Source organism: Chiloscyllium punctatum, chromosome 10, assembly GCF_047496795.1.
Source record: "Chiloscyllium punctatum isolate Juve2018m chromosome 10, sChiPun1.3, whole genome shotgun sequence".
NCBI classification, from domain to species: Eukaryota; Metazoa; Chordata; class Chondrichthyes; order Orectolobiformes; family Hemiscylliidae; genus Chiloscyllium; species Chiloscyllium punctatum.
In genome coordinates this window covers 15,664,927-15,688,791 of record NC_092748.1, presented here as the reverse complement: position 1 = coordinate 15,688,791, position 23,865 = coordinate 15,664,927, and the positions used below count along the sequence as shown (strand labels likewise).

The 23,865-nt window shown below is 41.8% G+C and overlaps 1 protein-coding gene across 1 annotated transcript in view; it reads right to left on the bottom strand.

Annotated features, from left to right (window-relative positions):
• Positions 1–23,865, bottom strand: part of LOC140481912 (partitioning defective 3 homolog B-like) — a 997,517-nt gene that overhangs the window by 43,137 nt on the left and 930,515 nt on the right. The window contains exon 23 of the mRNA XM_072578586.1: positions 10,688–10,767. Coding sequence (XP_072434687.1) covers positions 10,688–10,767 — 80 coding nt within the window. The remainder of the gene's footprint in view (positions 1–10,687; positions 10,768–23,865) is intronic.

Sequence of the window (23,865 nt, the reverse complement as noted above, 5' to 3'; positions counted from 1 at the left end):
TGCAGACTTTGCTGCTCACAAACACAGAAGCATCGTGTGTCTTTCTTTTGTTTTTAAATATTAAAAATATCATAACTTTCATCTGAAGGATTTTTGGTGATTGAATGCTTAATATCATTGATTTTATCACCAACAATGAATTTGGGCATATGTATTTTTTTCAGACAAGAATTTGAAGTCTATTCTTAAAGTTTAGCTACAATTTCCTGAGATAAGCATTACACCGTAACACAGTTTAAGATTATTTCACCACAAATCCCCTAAGCTCAGTAACTCCATGAAAAACAAGCTTACTTCCTTCCCCTGCTTAGAGCCCTCTGATTTTGTTTCAAAAATGGGTAGGCTTGTAAAAACATCTGTTTTCTTGGGTTTGAGTGAGAGCTATGCAACAGATTATAAGTCACTTGGCTCAAAATGAATCGTACATTACTTTCTCTGCAAGTTCCTCCTGCCCCTCAATAACTCATGAACACATAGCTCCATTAAAATGGTCATTGGAGGGCATCCCCCAATCTTGCTGGGAAAACGAAGAACTAGCTTTTACTTTTATTGACGAGCCGACTTGAGAATAATAATTGGAGGATTTCACCCTAACTATCAACAGTTCCTGAAAGTATTGCATCAGCAACTCTTGTAGCACCTATCCATGCTCACTTCATGCCATCCTTCAATAGGGATTGTGAAACAAACTTCAGAATGATCTGACATGACCCATAGTCTCTTGGTGCTGATAAAAGGAATGCCAAGAGAAAGCTGTGTTCTGGGCTTCTTCACCATCTCTAAGTCAGATGGTCGTGGGATGAAGTCCTGCTCCAGAACACAAGATTACAGGGTTTAGATGTTTCAAAAGGAATAGGGAGGGAGGGAGGTAAAAGAGGTGGGGAAGTGACATTGCTAATCAGGGATAGCATCACAGCTGCAGAAAGAGAGGTCTTCGAGGGCAGTTTGTCTACTGAGACATTATAGGTGGAAGTCAGAAACAGGAAAGGAGTAGCCACTTTATTGGAAGTTTTCTATAGACCTCCCTCCCAATAGCAACAGAGACACGGAGGAGCAAATTGGGAGGCGGATTTTGAAAAGGTGCAGAAGAAACAGGGCTGTTGTCATGGGTGACTTCAATTTCCCTCATATTGATTGGAATCTCCTTAGTGCAAATTGTTTGGATGGAGCAAAATTTGTGTCCAGGAAGGATTCCTGACGCAATATGCAGATAGGCTGACTAGAGGGGAGGCCTTGTTGAATTTGGTGCTTGGCAATGAACCAGGTCAGGTGTCACATCTCTCAGTAGGAAAGCATGTCAGTGATAATGATCACAACTCACTGACCTTTACTATTGTCATGAAGAGGGATAGGAGCAAACTGTATGGGAAAGTATTCAGTTGGGAGAGGGGGAATTACAATGTTATTTGGCAGGAACTGTGAATCATAAATTGGGAGCAGATACTCAGGAAACACATGACAGAAGTGTGGAGCTTGATTAGGAAGTACTTACTGCTTGTGCTGAATAGTTTTGTCCAACTGAGGCACGGAAAGGGTAGTAGGGCGAAGGAACTTTGGATGACAAATGATGTGGAACATCTAGTCAAGAGGAAGAAGGTTGAGGAAGCAGGGATCAGACAGGGCTCTAGATAGTTACAAGGTAAGCAGGAAGAACTGAAGAATGGACTTAGAAGAGCTAGAAGGGGTCATGAAAAAGCCTTGGCGGGTAGGATTGAGGAAAACCACAAGGCATTCTATACTTATATGAGGAACAAGAAGGTGGCCAGAGTGAGGGTAGGGCCTATCAAGGAGACTGGAGGGAACTTGTCCCTGGAATCAGAGGAGATAAGGGAGGTCCTTAATGAATACTTTGCTTCAGTATTCGTGAGTGAGAAGGACCTTGTCGTTTGTGAGGACAGCATGAAACAGACTGATCTGCTCAAAAAGGTTGATGTTAAAAAGGAGGATGTGCTAGAAATTTTGAAAAACATGAGTATGGGTAAGTCTCTTGGGCCAGATTGAATATACCTAAAGTTACTACGGGAAGCAAGGGAAGAGATTGCTGCGCCTTTGACAATGATCTTTGCATTCTCACTATCCACTGGAGTAGTACTAGATGATTGGTAGGTGTCAAATATTATTCCCTTGTTCAAGAAAAGGAATAGGGATAAACCTGGGAATTACAGACCAGTCAGTCATGGTCAAATTATTGGAGAGGATTGTGAGAGCCAGGATTTATGATTATTTGGAAAAGCATAGCTTGATTAGATATAGTCAGCATGGCTTTGTGAGGGGCAGGTCATGCCTCACAAGCCTTATTGAATTCTTTGAGGATGTGACAAAACACATCGATGAAGGCAAGCAGGGGATGTGGTGTATATGAATTTTAGCAAGGTGTTTGATAAGATTCCCCGTGGTAGGCTCATTCAGAAAGTAAGGAGGCATGGGATACAGGGAAATTTGGCTGTCTGGAGACAGAATTATCTGGCCTATAGAAGACAGAGAGTAATAGTAATAGATGGAAAGTATTCAACCTGAAGCTCAGTAACCAGTGGTACTCCACAGGGATCTGTTCTGGGAGCTCTACTCTTTGTGATTTTTACAAATGACTTGGATGACGATGCGTTAGCAAGTTTGCCAATGACATGAAGGCTGGTGGAGTTGTGGGTACTGTGGAGGGTATTGTAGGTTGCAATGGGACATTGACAGGATGCACAGCTGGGCTGAGAAGCGGCAGATGGAGTTCAAAAGGTTGAATTTGAATGCAGAATAGAGGGTTAAAGGCAGGATTTTTGGTAGTGTGGAGGAACAGAGGGATCTTGGGGACCATGTCTATAGATTTCTCAAAGTTGCCACCCAAGTTGATTGGGTCGTTAAGAAGGCATATGGTGTATTGGCTTTCATTAGTTTGGGGATTGGGTTTAAGAGCCGTGAGGTTACACTACAGCTCTGTAGGGTCCTGGTTAGACCATACTTGGAATATTGTGCTCAGTTCTGGTTGGCTCATTATAGGAAGGATATGGAAGCTTTAGAGAGGTTGCAGAGGAGATTTACCAGGATACTGCCTAGACTGGAGGGCATGTCTTATGAAGAAAGGTTGAGGGAGCTAGGGCTTTTCTCATTGGAGCAAAGAATGACGGGTGGCATGGTGGCACAGTGGTTAGCACTGCTGCCTCACAGTGCCAGAGACCCGGGTTCAATTCCTGCTTCAGGCGACTGTCTGTGTGGAGTTTGCACACAAGTGTAGGGGAATGGGTCTGGGTGGGTTGCTCTTCGGAGGGTCGGTGTGGACTTGTTGGGGCCGAAGAGCCTGTTTCCACACTGTAAGTAATCTAGTCTAATCAGGTGACTTGATAGAGGTGTACAAGATGATGAGAGGCATAGATAGATTGGATAGCCAGAGACTTTTTTCCCAGGGCAGAAATGGGTATTATGAGGGGGCAAAATTTTAAGGTGATTGGAGGAAGGTTTAGGGGAGTTGGTAGAGGTATGTTTTTGAAACAGGAAGTGGTGGATTGTGGAGTGCACTGCTAGCAGTGGTAATAGAGTCAGATACATTAGGGACATTTAAGTCACTATTGGAAAAGCACATAGATGATAGTAAAATGAAGGGTATGTAGGTTAGTTTGATCCTAGAGTAGGATAAAAGGTCAGCACAACATTCAGGGCTGAAGGGGCCTGTACTGTGCTGTACTGATCTATGTTCTAACAGAATAACTCAATCTTGACCAATTTTCCTAGGGCAGTATCGCAAGAAATGCTGCATTGTCAAAGATGCTGTTTTTTGACTGGAGCTCTGAATTGAGTCCCCAAGTATACTTGGGCGGATGTGTTACTGTTTCCAAGAAGAGCCAGGGAGTGTGCGCCAGTGTCCTGAAATAATATTAATTTATCATCCAAGTCTAAAAGGTAGATTACCTATTCAGTGGTATCTCTGTTGTTTGCTCGTTGTAAATCAGTTGTCATGGTTACAACAATATTAAAAGTACTTAATTGGCTGTGAAGTGTGTGGTACATTTTGAAGTCATGAAAGGTAATGCACAAGTCTAAGTCTCTCATCTTTTGCATCTAATGCTACAAAGCAATTAATTGAAAAGGTATATCTTTAAGTAGTGTGGTACCATCTCTTGTGGTTCAGGGAATTCTAAGTTTCACCAATTTACTTGTATGGAACCAGAGTCCAGAGTTCAGTCCAGTGAACCTCTCTGAACAGTATGTGATAGGGAAGTGATCACCGTCAGATTTGATCAACATGTCAATCCTTTTCCATTATACAGTAGATAAAGCTAACTTATGTATCTTAGGTAAGCCCAGTAAAGTACAATCATAAAGTTTATGCTTGGTCGCTTACTGGTGATGTCTGGATGTAATTCTTCACATTAAATGACAATCCAATTCTAAAAATCTTTCTTTCAAACAATAGTTTGAGGTTGGAGTGCATGGCTAGAGGCTTGTCAACCAAACAAAACACTGAATTATAGACCAGTGAGCCTTACTTTGATTGTGGGTAAAGTGTTTGAAAATGCTGTAAGAGATAGGATTTATAATCATCTGGAAGGGAATAAGCTGATTAGGGATAGTCAACATGGTTTTGTGAAGGATAGGTCATGCCTCACATACTTTATTAAGTGCTTTGAGAAGGTGACCAAACAGGTGGATGAAGGTAAGGCGGTCGATGTGGTATATATGGATTTCAGTAAGGCCTTTGATTAAGTTCCCCAAGGTAAGCTATTGCACAAAATACAGAGGCATGGGATTAAGGGTGATTTAGCTGTTTTAATCAGAAAGTAGCTAGTTGAAAGAAAACAGAGGGTGGTGGATAATGGGAAATGTTCATCCTGGAGTTCAGTTAATAACGGTGTTCCACAAGCATCTGTTTTAGGGCCACTGCTGTTTGTTATTTTTATAAATGACCTGGATGAGGCTTTAGAAGGATGGGTTAGTAAATTTGCAGATAACACTAAGGTTGGTGGAGTTGTGGATAGTGCTGAAGGATGTTGCAGGTTACAAAGAGACATAGATAAGCTGCAGAGCAGGGCTGAGAGGTGGCAAATGGAGTTTGATGCAGAAAAGTGTGAGGTAATTCAATTTGAAAGGAGCAACAGGAAGAAAAAGAACTGGACAAATGGCAAGATTCTTGACAGGGTAAATGAGCACAGAGATCTTGGTGTACATGTACACGGATTCCTGAAAGTTGCCACCCAGGTTGATAGGGTTGTTAAAGAAGGCATACGGTGTGTTAGCTTTATTGGTAGTGGGATTGAATTTCGGAGCCATGAGGTCATGTTGCAGCTGTACAAACTTGGAGTATTGCGTATAGTTCTGGTCACCGCATTATAGGAAGGATGTAGAAGCTTTGGAAAGGGTTCAGAGGGTATTTACTAGCATGTTGCCTGGTATGGAGGGAAGGCCTTATGAGGAAAGGCTGAAGAAATTGAGGCTGTTTTCGTTAGAGAGAAGTAGGCTGAGAGGTGACTTAACTGAGACATACAAGATAATCAGAGGGTTAGGTCAGGTGGACAGTGAGAGCCTTTTTCCCCCAATGGTGATGGCTAGCATGAGGGGACATAGCTTTAAATTGAGGGTGATAGATATTGGACAGATGTCAGAGGTAGTAGTAGGGATGTGGAACGTCCTTCCTCCAACGGTGGTAGACTTGCCAACTTTAAGGGCATTTACATGTCATTGGTTAAACATATGGATGAAAATGGAATAGTGTAGGTTAGATGGGCTTCAGATTGGTTCCATAGGTTGGTGCCAATGTTCTTTGTTCTAAAATCTACAAATGATACATTTATATTTGGAAAAAGCATTAAAGGAAGCAGAACCAACAGAATCATAACAGATGGAGTTAAACTGCAGATCAGCCTATTTGAATGATAGAACATGTTTGAGGGGCTGAAAAGCCTCATCTTGTCTCTATGTTCCAGGCAAAACAACATCCATTCTAAATAGCAGCACCAGCATCTTCAAATGTATACAACAACTCATTTGTTTTTGGCAAGAGTTTGAGGAAACTAGGAAGAACATGGAAGGAATGTATTGTGGAGAGAAACACACAAAAAAAATTGAGAGGGACGCAGACGATATTGACACGTCAAGGCCCATGTGATGCCATTCCGAAGACAGGTTCTTGACCAACATCCTACCTACTCTAGTACACAGCCCCGGGACATTGATGCAAATACAGTGACTGACCATGGCCTTGGATTAGCTCAGAAAGGGAGGGGAAAGTGAGGTCGGCGGATGCTGGAGATCAGAGTCGAGAGTGTGTTGCTGGAAAAGCACAGATCAGGCAGCATCCGAGGAGCAGGACAATCGACATTTTGGGCCAGAGCCCATCATCAGAAATTTCTGATGACGGGCTCCGGCCCGAAATGTCAATTCTCCTGCTCCTCGGATGCTGCCTGACCTGCTGTGCTTTTCCAGCACCACACTCTCAACTTAGCTCAGTAGATCCTGCCAGTTTCCTGGGGTCTTATTGGCTGGACTGTATGTCTTGTTGACACTCATGCAAAAGTCTTAGGTCCAACATATTGGACTCTATGTCTCAATAATATGCATCATCTTAGAAAATACTTGTGATGTTGAGATTTTCGTCATGTAACAAAGCCATACAATGTATCTTAGATTATAAAGGTCAACATTCAAAGCTGGTCCCTTAATGCACTGAACACAGAATATCCTTTGCAAGCTATTTAATAACTATCTATTTCCTGCTGTTTGGATTACCGGAACATAAGCTTGTGTCTATGTATATGTGTGCATGTGCGTTTTCAGGTGGGGCACTGGAACACATTCTGCCTAGGTGATGGCAACCATGAGCAATGCTGAGATCAACATATGCATATCAATAAAATTCCTTCTACATTATCCTTATAAATTCCATGCACTTTTGCTCCAAGGATCATCCTCTACCTTGTAATACCTTGATATTCACATATCAGATAAGTTCTCTGTATTTCTTGAAGGAAGCTGTCTAATTACCGACAAATAATGTATTGTTCGAGACTATGCAACAAGAGCCATGAGGAACTTGAGTTAATACTGCACAAACCCTTTGGGAGGCCCAACAGCTGTCAAGAAGAAATGACTTCCTGACTAATCACGTTGGAACAGATTTAGACTGATGTCCAAGGGCAGAAAGATAGGATTCTAATGTATTCCTCCATTTACTTGGAAAGTTATAAAGTAAAAATAAACTGAGGAGTTTGATTATTTTTAAGATCACTGCCTGGAATGATTTGCAATTCGAGTCCTCAAAAGGTCATTTTAATTTCCCTTTAATGCTACTGGGGATGTTTTCATTGTGTTGGGTTTCAACGATGTATTGTTTACAGGTTCAGTTGCTCAGAATTTCACAAGTGTGTGGAAAAGAAAGAACAGAAAGAGGGAAAAGAAAGAGAAAAGACTATACAGGACATTTCTCAATGAAGAAAAAATGCCTAAAAACTTTTGCAGCTGATGAACTATTTGTGAAGCATAGTCAATCTGTACTATATCAGTATAGCACTCTCTCAGTATTGTACTGAGAGTCTTAACCTAACTTTTTAGTGGTCAGGTCTTCAGAGTGGGGTATGAAGCCACAACCTGCTGACTCAGGGGTAGCAATGTCGACGAACTGAGCCATCAGAGTCTGATTCATGATAAAGAGAAAAATATTTGAAAATTCCTCTCTGACTCCCATAGGTGTTCTATCATTGATGGGGAATTTCACACCATTAGAGTTACAGAGTCATAGAGTAATTCAACATGGAAACAGAGCCTTTGGTTCAACTGCTCCATACCAATCAGGTATCCCAAACTTAATTAGCCCATATCCGTTTATATCTTTCCTATTCTCGCACCTGTCCAAGTACTTTGGAAATGTTGTAACCATACCAACCTCTATCATCTCCTCTGGAAGCTCATTCTACACATGCACCAACCCATATGAAAAAGTTGGCCCTGAGGTTCCTTTTAAATCTATCCCCTCTTGCCCCAAAACCCATGCTCTCTAGTTTTGGACTCCCCTACCCTAGGGAAGAAACCTTGGTTATTCACCTCACCTATGCCCTCCTGATTTTATAAACCTCTGTAAGGTCACCCCTCAGGCTCCAATGCTCCAGGGAAAAAAGTCCCGGTCTATCCAACCTCGCCTAATAACTCAAACCCTCCACTCTCTCTTTGTAAGTTTTTTTCTGCAATCTTTCTATTTTAACCACCCTGTGTCCTGGTCTTCAGCAGCCTTCTGTCACAGATCATTATCCCAAAGGTCTGTTGGGAAGACAACAGGACCCTCAAACATTGGATAGTCAATTTACTCAGTTAAAGGCCTTTTAGCCCCTGTCACTGGAGGCCAACTTTGATTCTCTTGGATTGGTTTGTGGAGGCAATGGGGGATAGTTTAGCTCCCTGGTTGCTTCCAGGCTGTAGACTGGGAGCCAGTGATCATCTGGCAAGCTTAGAGCCTCCATCTGCCTATCTAGGTGCCGAAGCAGCCATAGGTCACCTGTCGTGTGGAGAGGATTGTCGACTCTAATAAGAACATACTCGGGGGGGGGGGGGGGGGAGGGGAACTTTAATGGAAGTACAGTCCTAGAAGGTGGTAGCATGACATGAGTGGTTTTTGTGATCAATTTGGCTATAAGGACAGTAAATAAACACAGTCCTGCCCCAGTTTGTCTCACTGCTGTCAGTGCACAATAACTAAGGTGTAGCTGGCAGGGAACTGGAACCATCAGTGGCAAGAAAATCTCAATCTCAAGGGTCAAGCTGCAAAGAATAAAGCCTCTTGCCAAGTCCTGACTGTGCTGTTAACTGGCCTGTCTTCAATACAGCTGCAAACGATACAGATAGAAATATTCTAAACTGGAATTCTGATATACCAGTGGTACTGGAATTAGATTGCCATGTAACCTTTCAACATTCCTTCTGCCACAGACACAAGCAGCCACTACTCTCATCCTTTACCTTAACTACTGATGCTTCATTTGCAATAAATCACTTCACACAGCTGCAATATCTTCTGCGAGCTATAATCTGCTCCACCCAGATCCCCACATTCTGCCATGAAGGTATAACATCCAACATTTCACAGCTTCCCGTGTCACTAGATGCTCCATCCTGGTTTGGAGGGAGTGGGCTTGTGGGCTAAACTGGCTGAACTCACTCTTCAGCATCGATCTAAAATATTGTTATAAAATCTGCCAGAGTGCTTCATACGGGCACTGGGAGAGTGATGCCAATTCCAATTGACTTCTGCCCATTCCATTGGGATGGCACAGTGACTAGCACTGCTGTCTCACAGGAGCAGCAACCTGGATTCGATTCCAGCCTTGGGTGACTGCCTTTGTGGATTTTGGACATTCTCCCAGTGTCTGCGTGGATTTTCGCTGGGTACTCCAGTTTCCTCCCACAGTCCAAAGATGTGCAGGTTAGGTGGACTGGCAATGCTACATTGACCCACAATGTCACTAACTTACCCATCATGAATTCTTGCTGCTGCTTTTAAGCTGATAGGCCATCCAGCTTTAACGGACTTCTTAGCTGGACGGTAAGCTTGCACTCTGGCCATTAGTTGGTCATACTGAGCTAAATTACATTGACTTACTGCTCTCCAAAACACTGTGCACTTCTGATCACCATTTCAGCCTTGTGTTCGCAAACTCGCACAGAAAACCCCACCCATTATGTTTGCATTAAGAAATAGATCTTGCGAAATACTTTCCAAAAACACAATGTTATGTGATTTACATGGTAGCTGCGATTAAACAAAAACTGATTAGTTAATGCAGGTAACTATGATCAGTTGTGATGATGAGCTGATCTGATTACACATTATTTTTGGAGATTAAGGCAGAGATCACTGAAAGCAGTCTTGTAATGAATCCAAACTTCAGGCAGGTCTAGTGGAATGTTATACCTCCAGAATGCTGACACCCAGAAAGAGCAGCAGATGCATTTATAAACCAACAGCTGGATGAGTAACTGGTTGGGAACAAAATAACAACAGGATAATTACAGAGATAATGGGCCCAAGGCCATTCGACTCTTGGGAATATTATGCCAAAGAAAGCAATAGATTCAAGGAGGAATCATGTAAAATGAAAAGTTAACAAATGGTTTAACTTATTCTTGAGGACTGAAAGGAACTTTAACAATCCATTTGTTTATGAGTTGAAAAGGATTAGACAGGTTCTATCTATTGTGAAATTGGACATTGTCTTTTTCATAATCTTGATAGATCTTTACAGAGTCACAGCAAGAGGCCATTCAGCCTATTAGCAGCTCATTGTGCCTTGTACCATCATATCTGCTATCATTTAACTTCTCCTATCTTCCATCCCATTGACTGACCTTCCCTCTACCTCTTCCTCGCTTTCCCGCACCTCTACTTCCTTAAAACCTGTTATATCCCCCCTGACTCTTTCCAGTTCTGATAAAAGATCAACCACCTAAAATACTGGATGCAATTTTACACTGGGTAAGTGAGTTGATTTTGAGTGAGTTCAAATCTCATTCAGTCAACTCTCTTTCCCTCCACATAGATACTGTTTTTGACTTGCTGAATGTTTTCACCATTTTCTATTTTCATTTGAGGTTTTCAAAATGCAGGTACTTTGCTTTCAGGCTGACAGACCAATGACTTTTTTTGCTTTTTATGCTTTCATATCTCATGGAATGTAGCTCTGCACAAGGGTATTGTTATTGGTTCAGTTCACCTTACCTTGGTAGTGTAGTGTACTGATGATGTTCCAGCTCTTCATATTGGGGTCGACCATTTGGTCCTTTTGCAGGAGCCTGTATCTGTAACAAATGCATTGATTATTAATGACAATATCTGAGCATATGACATACAAGCACACTGATTGTTTCTAAGTAGGGTAGACATTCCTCCAAAAAATGTCAGTACTTAACCAAACTGACCTAGTCTTCTAATCAATTCAATGTAGCCTACCAATCCACAAAACTAAACAAAGCATTTAGCCTGTGAATAACCAATCCAACATAACTGCCTCAACTTATCTTAAGTTGCTAGCTGACTAAACTTGGTCAGCTTGACAACCCACCAGTTTGTTCTGTGAGCCAAGCCAGTCCATTAAAGAAATTAATCCAATCCAGTGCAATGCACTATGGACACAGTGCATACTATTTACAGAATACACTGCAGCAATTTGCCAAGGTTTCTTAGACAGCATCTCCCAAACTCGCAAACTCTACTACTTCCAAAGAGTAAGGTATATAGGGGAATACAAGCAGCTTACAAATTTCAATGCAGGCCGCACAACACTCTGACCCCAGTGTCATCACATTGAAATCTTGGACATTTCCCTTCCCTCCCCTCCCTCCCCCCCACCCCCAGCCACACTAATAGCATTGCAATAAGACATTTCACCACCACTATTTCCTCAAAGTCAATGAGGGATGGGCACTAAACAAAGCTCCTTTCAATACTTAAACACCCAACAAACAACAAATCCAATAGCAAGTAATTTCGCACATCTTGACAAAACATTAGTCAAATAGTTTTCCTCATCATTCAAACAATGATATTAGATTAGATTAGATTACTTACAGTGTGGAAACAGGCCCTTCGGCCCAACAAGTCCACACCGCCCCGCCGAAGCGTAACCCACCCATACCCCTACATCTACATCTACCCCTTACCTAACACTACGGGCAATTTAGCATGGCCAATTCACCTGACCTGCACATCTTTGGACTGTGGGAGGAAACCGGAGCACCCGGAGGAAACCCACGCAGACACGGGGAGAACGTGCAAACTCCACACAGTCAGTCGCCTGAGGCGGGAATTGAACCCGGGTCTCCGGCGCTGCGAGGCAGCAGTGCTAACCACTGTGCCACCGTGCCGCCCACATGTTATAAAGGTATACAGGAGCTTGGTATCCTGGTGTGAAAGCATGATGTGTTGCTTCCTATCTGGTGTTTAAAACAAAGTTAATGATACTTATCCTTGCACAACTGGTGCTGAGGCTTATTGCGGTGAAAGAGCTGGCCTAACAAACAGAAAATTGTGCGTTTAAACTATAGTGGTGCATTACAACCTTCCCTTGAAATGAAGTTTTCGATTAAAATGGGCAGTTGTGGTACAGTGTTAGTGACTCTACTTCTGGGCCAGAAGGTTTGAGTCCAAGTCTCACCAGCCCTGGAACTGAGTCATAACATATTTAAAGGCTCTTGTAATGCTTCAATACTATCCCTACCTCTGGACCAAAGGCTCTGAGTTCAAGGATCACCTGCCCCAGAGATGTGTGCCATAACATATGTGAATTGAGTGAAAAGTGTTCTTATGGTGCAGTGGTAGTGATAGGTCGGAGCAGAGGGTGGAGCGGACAGGTAGGACAATTCAAGAGGGCAGTGTTGAGTTGGAAGGTTGGATCTGGGATAAGGTGGGGGGAGGGGAAATGAGGAAACTGGTGAAATCCACATTGATTCCATGTGATTGGAGGGTCCCAAGGCGGAAGATGAGGCGTTCTTCCTCCAGGCATTGGGTGGCCAGAGTTTGGCGAAGGAGGTGGCCCAGGACTTGCATGTCCTTGGTGGAATGAATAAGGAAGGAACAGACTGGATGTTAAACAGTCTATCTTTCCACAGAGAGTAGTGAGCCTCTGAAATACATTGCTGGTATGATGGGGGTGGAATTTGTCTGTGGAGGGGGCTGCACCTGACTGGGACAGAGACTGAATCAAGTAGAAGGTTGATGTATATCCTTATGGATAAAACTTGGTGCATGTGATGCCCAGACTGGTTTTAGCTGTCCGAGAGGATAAAAGAAGAATCCTCCATGGTCATTTTCCCCATACTGACCCTACACTTTTCTCTGTGTTTCATTTTGTAATTTCAGAAGATTAAATAAATAACCTTCTAGCCAGTGTTTTTTTTAAGTAAATCAATCTGTGCGGAGAAATGTGTTTTCTTTCTAAATAATGTTTTTCCCTAAAGTGTGTCTATATGTGAGCTTTGGGGACATTCAGAGGAATAAACATGTACACTTCTATATTACTGATGTGTATGTGAGTCAATTGTTGCACCTTTAATGAACACGTTTTGCTTTCATAATAAACCAATAACTGTGTTCACCAAGAAACCTGGTTGATCTGTTTTGTTTAAACCTGATATAGATGAAGTATTTAATTAACACCTTGGTAGCAGGAAAAGTATTTACTGTATTTCTATTATTCATTTTATTAAAAACATTCTATGTTTTGACCCACAGAGTGGTAGCAAAGTAACCTCTAGCCTAAATCCTAATATGAGCAAAAATCTAATTTTGAACTACCCAATTGACCTAACCTCAACATCTTTCCAGGAGGGAGAGATTTACACATTTTCACTGACATTTGTGTGAAGGAGGGTGAAACAAAGTCACCCCACATTAACTGTAATAAACATTGAAAAGTTGGATAACCTTACTGGTGTTTTGGACTGACCACAGGGAATGGTGCAAAAAACAATCTCTAGCTATACCCGAGTGACAATATAAACTGACGTGGACATAACAGAAACATCTCTGCACAGATGATACCAGCAGCTACGACGAGCAGAAAGGAAATGGCTTCGAAAAGATGGAGTCAGTAATCGAGAACACACAGCCACAGTGTTGCATCCGTGCTGCCAACTGGAGATTTTCCAGTGCACTCACTGAAGTGAATGGTTGGTGTTTTGAAGGATGGTAGGATGAGAAACTCGCCTGCATTACATTTTTGGCTGAGTGAGCAAACTTTCACTTTGACATCAGAATCGGCACTCCCCGTGCTTCTTGGAACTTAAGGCAAGAGCTTAATGTTTTGAGAAGGAGGAGGATTTCTGTGCTAAATGGTTATGGATTTGATAAGATACAAAGTGAGTGTCACTGGCCAGGCCAGCATTTATTGCCCATCCCTAATTGCCCTGAGGAAGATGGTGGTGGGCTATCTTCTTGAAACGCAGCAGTCCGTTTGGTGGTCTCACAGTGCTATTAGGCAGGATTTTGATCCAGTGAGACTCAAGGAACATCAAGCTATTTCCAAGTCTGGATTATGGTGGTTTCATCTGCTGGTGGTTTTATCTGCTGCCCTTCTCCTTTTAAATAGTAGAGATTGTGGGTTTGGAAGATGCTACTGGTAATTTAAACACACAAATTCTCAAGAAATCCAAGTTGAGGAGCTTGACAGAAGATCACTGTAGGTAGATTTTGTTATCATTCATAGTTTAGCCCAAGGATAACAGTGTCCTCAGTTGAGGTTTTAATTTTAGTATGAAAACTAAAAACTGCAAACAAAGCAAGAAATAATATAAACAATGGATCAAGATGACTTTATGCATTAACATTGATTTTCTTTTAAACATTAAGGGTTTGTTTTGAATTATCATATAGAATAATTATTGAACGGAACTTTCCTGCTCTTACTGATTTTTACTGAAGAAATGGGTCAGAATAAATGAAGCAATTATTTAGATGCAATGTATATAGTGTCAGATTTAAAGGTCAGTTGTAGAATTAATTGTATCAGATCAGTGCTCAATGCCAAACATTTACCCATAAATTTGTTAAAGAGTCATGTGAAACAGCTCTTGATCAGTCTTGATTGGCTTGGAATACAATACTTCAAACTATTTCAGACATTCATAACCATACAGAAAATGATTGATTAATAACAGTGGCTGCATTTCTCTTTGGGGGAAATAACTCATATCAATCCAATGGTCTATTTGTCTTCTGTGCTCATGTAAGCAATAATGATCATTGTTCAAATCCACTCTCTTGAACAACCACAACTTGCATTATAAGTTGTGCTCATTACATCTAGTGAAATGTCCCAGAGAGTACTGCAGGGTGCTCAGTAAGTGTCAAGTAAGATGTGAAATAGCAGGAAAATCCAAAGGATAGGTCACATAGTAGGATCTTAAGAAAGATTTTAAAGGTAGATAGGAAGGTGGAAAAAAATAAAGTTTCTTCCAATACTTAACAGCCAATAAAATACTGTTGCAGAAATTCACTATTGTGATATCAAAACATGGCAGCCAATTGGTGCACAGTAAGTTCTCACAGGTAGCAATGTAATAATGACCAGTTTAAAAACAGATGTTAATGATGGATAAATATTGGCCAATGTATCAGAATTCTCCTGCTCCTCACAGTGCGATGGGATCTGTTCAATCCATTGAATAGGGCAGATGGTAGAACCTATCATCAAAAAGATAACATCTCTGATAACGCAGCAGTATCCCATCAGTTTATGCACAATTTCCTTGTAAACAGCAAAGGAAAAATTTGCTTTCAGACTGCATTCTAATTTTATGTGCATCGCATCCTTCACAAGGCTTTCTCGTTTCTTTTTTGCTGACTGCAAGTGAAGGAAACAGAAAATAGTGTTGAATTTCACACAAGAATTTGAATTCTTTTTCCATTTTCAATATCAGTTGGACAATTGCTAACCATTCTGTGTCAGTGTTTGTTTGTGCACAAGCTCATTTTCCATATAAGCCAGCAAACCAGATGCACTGAACTATCACTATCCAGCAGGGCCGTTTGTACTTGACGTACCAATGCTTATGTTAGCTCCTGTAACATAGGAACATGAATATAGGTATCATGGTACAGAAAGATTCAAAAGATCATTAATACAGCTCCATTGCAGTCACAAGTTAGATTCTGAGTTATTCAGTAGTAAGTTAGCTCACTGTTTTCAGATGTTTCATCACCATACTAGGTAACATCAGAGAGAGTCTCTGGTGAAGCGCCTCTCTATTTAAATCGGTCTTGGTTTCTTAAGGCGGGTGATGTCATATCCGGTTCTTTTTTTCAAGGGGAGGTAGATAGGATCTAAATTGATGTGTTTATTGATGGATCCATTAGATACTACCAGCAAAACTAACATGATTTACAAGATGTAAATCATGCAAGAACTGTAAAAGGAAACACTACAACCGGACAAACCAGCAGGAAACCAGCCACCAGGATACATGAACACTAACTGTGCCAAAAGACATGACCCGCTATCACTAGTTTCTATACTTAAAGACAAAAGAAGGACACCACTTTGACTGGGACAGCACATGTATCCTAGGATAGGCAAAACAAAGGCACACATGAGAACTCTTCGAAGCATGGTACTCTGACCAGAACTCCATCAATAAACACATAGGATCTAAATCAATCCACCTCCCCTGGAAAAAAATAACTGGAAATGACACCACCCACTTTAAGAATCCAAGACCTATAAATAGAGAGGCGGTTCATACCACCAGCGCTTCACCGGAGACTCTCACTGATGATGTTACCTAGTATGGTGACGAAAAGTCTGAAAACAAATCTTTAAGCTCTGTGAGCTAACTTACATACTTATCATCAACCTGAGCTACAAATCTTCTCAAAAATCACGAAATGAGTTATTAAGTTACAAAGAACAGCATGCTTCCTTCAATGTGTCATGCATCAAGTGGCCCCATCTTAAGATGGACTGGCCTCTGACAGGGAGATCGTTACATCCTCAGGTCGCAGGCTATGATACCATGATGATATTATGAACATATCACTTTAATGTATGCTGACATGTGGAGCGGTTGACATAAGACAACATGCACGTGCGCATAAGTGTAGAGTTTCCACACAAACTCAAATGTATCAATTTTGGACATAGAACAAGCATATCAAAAACTTTGTACAGGTGAGAATCCATGCATGTGATCTCTTAATTTTGCACATATTAGGGGTGAAATGTGGAGAAGTATCTCAATTAGTAGGAAAGAATTTGTAAATGTTATCATTAAATTTAGACATGTAGATGGGACTCGTTAGCAGGAATGTATTTTTTGCTGTATGTTATTAGACACGTGTTTGGCGTATTTGTAACAGAGTGGCTGAATTGTTAGCATGCGTCTCTGAATCCAAGATCCTTTAACCGTGTCTCACTAACTTGATTGAGTTTTTTTTTGAAGAAGTGACAAAGAAGGAGACTGGTTAGCAAGGTTAGATCTCATGGAATACAGGGAGAACTAGCCATTTGGATACAGATTGGCTCAAAGGTAGAAGGCAGAAGGTGGTGATGGAGGGTTGCTTTTCAGACTGGAGGCCCGTGACCAGTGGTGTGCCAAAAGAATTGGTGCAGGGTTCACTGCTTTTCGTCATTTATATAAATGATTTGGATGTGAACAAAGGAGGTATTGTTAGTAAGTTGCAGATGACACCAAAATTGAAGGTGTAGTGGACAGCGAAGAACGTTACCTCAGACTACAATGGGATCTTGATCAGATGGGCAAATGGGCTGAGGAGTAGCAGATGAAGTTTAATTTAGATAAATGTGAGGGTGCTGCATTTTGGAAAAGCAAATCAGAGCAGGACTTATATACTTAACAGTAAGAACCTGGGGAATGTTGATGAACAAAGAGACCTTTGGTGTGCAGATTCATAGTCCCTTGAAAGTAGAGTCACAGGTAAATAGGATAATGAAGAAGGCGTTTGGTATGCTTTCCTTTATTGGTCAGAACACTGAGTATAGGAGTTGGGAGGTCATGTTGCAGATGTACAGGACATTGGTTAGACCACTTTTGGAATATTGCGTGCAGTTCTGGTCTTCTTCCTATCAGAAGGATGTTGTGAAACTTGAAAGGGTTCAAAAATGATTTACAAGAATGTGGTCAGGGTTGGAGGATTTGAACTAGAGGGAGAGGCTGAATAGGCTAGGGCTGTTTTCCCTGGAGCGTCAGAGTTTGGGGTGACCTTATCGAGGTTTATAGAGTTATGAAGGGCATGGATATGCTGAAGAGACAAGGTCTTTTCCCTGGGGTGGGAGAGTCCAGAACTAGAAGGCATAGGTTTAAGTTGAGAGGGGAAAGATGTAAAAGGTACCCAAGGGTCAACTTGTTCACACAGAGGGCGGTGAGTATAATTAATGAGCTGCCAGAGGAAGTGGTGAAGGCTGGTACAATTACAGCATTTAAAAGGTGTCTGGATGGGTATATGAATAGGAAGGGATTGGAGGGATATGGGCCAAGTGCTGGCAAATGGGACTAGATTAGGTTAAGATATCTGGTCGGCATGGACGAGTTGGACCAAAGGGTGTGTTTCCATGCTGTACATCTCTAAGACTCTAATATATAGGAAGGCAGGGCAGTGGACGTTGTCTACATGGACTTTAGCAAGGCGTTGCCAAGGCTCTGCACAGTAGACTGCATATCCTTGAACCTCATTTACTGCATCTGTTACTCTTGATGTGGTCGCCTCTACGTCAGAGAGACTCTGTGCAACCTCATGGAATGGTTCAGGGAACATCCCTGGTCTGTATGCACCAACAAACCCCATTCTCCTGTGGACGTCCACTTCAACGCCTTCTCCCACTCCCTGATGACATGACCATTCTGGGCCTCCTTCACCACCTAAACAGGGCCACCCGCAAACTGGAGGTGGAACACCTCATCTTCCACCTCAGGAGCATACAACCATACGGCCTCAACACTGATTTTACCAGTTTCCAAATCTGCCCTCCCTCAACTCCATCCTAGATCCAATCCTCTGACTCGGCTTTGCCCTCTTGTCCTGTCCATCTTCCTGCCCACCTATCCGCTCCACACTTGCCACCGATCAATCACAATCACCTTCTACCTTTGCTCACCTATCACCATCTCACCTATCTTTCCCCTAGCTCCGCCCCCACTTATTTCTCAGCCCCCTTCCCCCTCCCCAGTTCTGATGAAAGGCTATGCTTGAAATGTCGACTCTCTTGCTCCCCAGGTGCCGCCTGATGTGCTGCACTTTTTCCAGTGCCACACTTTGATTGTGGTTGATTGGTTAGATCACATGGAATCCAGGGAGTAGCTAGCCAATTGGATACAAAAATGGCTTGAGGGTAAGAGACAGAGGGTGGTGGTGGAGGGTTGTTTTCCAGACCGGCACCTGTGACCAGTGGAGTGCCACAAGGATGGATGCTGAGTCCACTGCTTTTTATCATTTACATAGGTGATTTGGATGTGAATATAGAAGTTTACAGGTGACAACAAAAGTTATCTCAGAGTACAATGGGACCTTGATTAGATGAGCCAGTGGGCTGAGGAATGGCAGATAGAGAAAAATTTTGATAAATGTGAGGTATTACAAATCAGAGCAGAACATATATCCTTAGATGTAGTTCAATTTAAAAAGGTGCAGAAAACATTTACAAGGATAATGCCAGGATTGGAGGTTTTGAGATATTGGGAGAGGCTGAATGGGCTGGGGCTATTTTCCTTGGGGCCTCAAAGGCTGAGGGGTGACCTTATAAAGGTTTATAACATCATGAGGGGCATGGATAGTGTGAATAGACAAGGTCTTTTCCCCAGTATAGGGAAGTCTAAACTAAAAGACATGGGTTTTAGTTGAGAGGGGAAAGATATAAAAGGAACCTGAGGGCTAACTTTATCATGCAGAGTGTTATGTATGTATGGAATGAGCTGCCAGAGGAATTGGTAGAGGCTGGTACAATTACAACATTTAAAAGGCATCTGGAGGAGTACCTGAATAGGAAAGATTTAGAGGGATATGGGCCAAATACTGGTAAATGAGACTAGATTAATTTTGGACATGTGGTCAGCATGGATGAGTTGGACTGAAGGGTCTATTTTCGTGTTATACGTAATCCAGGAGTACTGACCAAACGCCACCCGGTTAGAGATACTGTCTTTCAAATGGGATTTGAATCAAAGGCGTTGTTGGCTGCTTTTCTTTTCTGGTAAATCTTTCCTCTCTAGACTAAAGCACCTTTGATGCCATGTGAAATATTGCGCCATCACTGAAAAAACACTGGATCCTATAAAAATCTCATGTCTCCACTTCAACCCTCATTAATTTGTCAAGCTCAACACATGACAGAACTGGTTTCAAAAACAAGCATACATAAATTAGTATGAACTTCATCAAGGTGGCAGACTGCTTAATCTGGCGATTCAGTCTCTGACAGCTGGATTAATGAAGTGGAACCGTGTATGTGTTATGTAACTGTGAATAGTGATATCAAACCATCATTGTGAAGCTTTACCTTTTGCTACACAGCTGATTTTTATTATCTGGTTGACCCCGAACTTTCTAATGAAACGGAAACATCAATCCTTGGTTACTAGCCTTACCACAAAAATCACATGAAAGATTATTGTCGGTTGATAATTTCACCATTATCATACTAATCCATTTTGCGCTTTATGGGATTCTCATTTCAATAAATGAAACATAACTAAAATAAAATATAATGGACTTAGAGATGGGAAATACCGAGTCACTCATCAGTGATCTTTGATGATTTTTAACATGTATTCCTAGAATACATTAACCTCTAAAAGAGGAGTGGAAACAGACCATTCGGCCCCTTGACCCTGCTCTGCTACTCAATAAGATCACAGCTGATCTGCTTGTGTTTCGAATTCCACATTCCCTTCCACCCATGCCCCCCTCCATATTAATATTCAATTCTGTGCCCTCACAAGAACCCAGTTTGAAAAGTACTGAAAGACACCGCCTCCAATGCGTTGTGAAGGCAGGTTTTTAAAGTTACACAACCCTCTAAGAACAAAACTTTCTGCCAATTTTGCAACAGTGCCCCTTAGCTCTTGGCTGACCCACAAGGGTACACCTTGTCAAAAGTATTCCGGATCTTATACAAGTCGTCCCTCACTCTCCTAAACTCTAATGGAAGCAACCTCAGTCTTTCTAACTTGTCTGCATAAGACAACCTGGTAAAAACAATAACTGCAGATGCTGAAAACCAAACACTGGATTAGTGGTGCTGGAAGAGCACAGCAGTTCAGGCAGCATCCAACGAAACGTCGATTTCGCTGCTCGTTGGATGCTGCCTGAACTGCTGTGCTCTTCCAGCACCACTAATCCTGCATAAGACAACCTGCCCATGACAGGTATCAATCTAGTAAACCTCCTGTGAACCTCCTCTAACACATTAATATCCTTTCGTCTATAAGGAGACCAAAGCTGCATACAGAATCTGAAATATGTCGCACCAATTCACTGTATAATTGAAGGATTACATTGTTACTTTTACATGCAATTCCTCTTATAATGAAGGATAGGATGCCAATAGCTTTCTCAACTGTGTGGTCTACCTAATTGGAATATAGGGATTAAAATTACTCCACAGATAATGGTATCCTTACACCAAGTCACCCTTTACTTACATGTGGAAAGTGCTAGACACTGATCCAGATCTTTTAGAGCCAGCTCTCAGAGTTAAAAGAACCTCTGACACTCCTGTTTTTAATCGGTCAGCCAGAGCTCCCTGATTGACCACGTTAACAGCCCCAATCAGGGAGCTCAAATTCCATGACCTCATTACAAAGGTCATCGGCAAGGCAAACATTTTATTGCATATGAACTTTCTTACCCTTCAGAAAATGAATCAATTTCTTGAACTACTGTTGCCTGTGTGGGGTTGTGCTCCAAAGCACACAAGGTTAAGGAGTTCCATCAACGAAGGATGGATGATGTATTTCCAAATTGGCATGCTGGAGGTGGTGAGACTCCCATTTAACTATTCATATGCATGGCTGGTGAGTAGCTATGGGTTTGGGAGGTGCTGATGAAGAAGCATTCCCTGAATTGTTGGAGTTTCTCTCCGTCTCTGGGATCTGGTGTCTAAAGCACTGACTGAACAACCCGTGCCCTCTTTTTGCAAGAATTCTGACCAAGAATTACAGAACCTTTACAGGATTGGGAGTTTACCCACCGATGCTGAGATCCAGGCACAGGTAGAGCCAACCTCATGCAGGTTGATGCTCTAAGCCTTCTTTTGTACTTCCCACATTCCTGAAAGGAGATTTGGATCAGGGCTCCTACCTTTGAAATGTAGCAGTGAGTTTCTATTCTAACAGCAAACCATGCCTCCATTTAACAGCAGTCAGCTACTGTGTTCTGAAATTTATAAGCTCAGAATTACAGCCACTTTAACAGCTACTGTCAAATGGTAAGTACGTACAGTTTGTTTGATGATAGAGAGCTGGGAGGGTAGTGTGCCAGGTGGTTAGGTGGGTGGATGTCTGGCCAGGTCTGGTGGAAGAAGGGTCAGGTCAAGTCCAATCTGCAAGGGGGAAGTTGCGGGGACGTTAAGGTGTCAGTTCAGGTCCAACTGGGGATGAGGGGAGCTGTATGGTCGGGTCAAGTCTGGCATCAGGGGTATGTGTGGAGTCAGCTCTGGTGGCAAAAGGTTTGGGTCTGGCCTGGTCTGGGCCATTGGTGGAAGGATGGGTCAGAACCTGGGGTTGAAGTTGTCTTGTGGAAGTGTATTTCTCAATATGCAATGAAGTACAGGGGTCTTTTGAATAGTAAATCTGGAGTTGGACTATATATTTAATAGTCTAACTTTTCATGAATAACTATCTAATTTCATTGGGACTCTGAATTCTCCAGTTTCAGTGGAGGATTCCAGGTGTAGGGGAATTGACCAGCAGAATTTTCAATCTTCCAGGCAACTCCTTTGATGTCAGCTACAATGGAAGATGTAAAATCTCATCTACACTGGAACAACAACTATTTGGCCTGTGGAAAATGCAGGCATTGGGCCAGTGTTCTGCACCATTAGAAGCATTCAGATAAGAAGTAGAGAACATGTCCAAGAATGTTACCCAGAGGAGACCAAACGATTGGTGGACGAATTAATGGTGGGAAGAACAGGGTGGAAAGCATACCAAGGGAGGGAGGACAGTGGTAGGAGAAACAGAAATTACAAGAGCAAGAAGAGATGGGTAGGAAGGGAAGGGGAGAGTGAAAGATTTACAAGTCTGTGAACACAGCTTACGTGTTGTTTTTCTCACAAGAATTCATGGGATAAAGATTTTATCTAGGAATTTTCTTCGTAAACAGTTTTAACAGACTCTTCGGAGCTTTGATTTGCTTGGTAAAATACTTTGACACTTAGTTTAGTTTAGTCATGTAAATGATTTATAGTTACTGTCTAAAGTTTGAATATTGGATTCTGAATTGAAGGGGTAGAACATACTTAGAAGCAGTCTTGATCGAAAGCTATATGTTATTTCGGTATTTATCATTATATCACCAAGATATTGAATATGACAGAGAGATGATTGTGAAGGAGATCGAGCTGAACAGAATTATATTGCTATTCCTGGTGTGAAATTGGGCTTGAAAAGTTAGTTACGAAGGACATAGCATTAAATTTATGTTTTACGAAATTTTGATTGGGTCTAAATAGTGCAGTAGGCAAGCGCATGATTTAGTTTGGTTTCTAGAATTCTAGATAAAAATCTATCCCACATTAATGGGGTGTCTGCTAGCTGTAGTTGTAAAATGGGAATGAATATAGACAATCAAACCAGTTACTTGTAATTGAGAGGCCAGACTACAAGTTGGCTCTGATCTAATGGTTGGTTGTTGTAAGAAAAGAAAACAATCTTTCAGCTTTCTCTGCTTTCAACAGGAATGCCAATGGAATTGGGAATTGACAACATTATGCCCTTATTCCCAAGACTATTTCCCACCCCAGCCAGTGTCTCATTAATACCATGAAAGGGTCTACATGTCTTTGATAGAAGATAGCTGGAGACCATACGGTTATAAGCTAACAAACATTTTATTGGCTGCAAATTATTTCCAAGGATTGACTATTGGATGGCTTGACAGAATCTCTCTCCCTCAGGTTGCAACTGCATATGAACTGATGCAATCTAACAATTAGCATGAACCTCTTATACTATAAGTCTAAACCAGCGTTATCACCAACCTTGGCATCCTGTTCTCAGCACTCAATATCTAGCCTCATATTCTCTCCATTACAAAGACTGAGTTTCACAGGATTATACAGAAGAAGGTTGCTTCAGTGTGAATAACTTTCCTCACAGTCCTGCACATATTACTTTTCCAAGTGTATATCCAACTCACATGTGACAATTACTATTGAAACTGCTTCCATC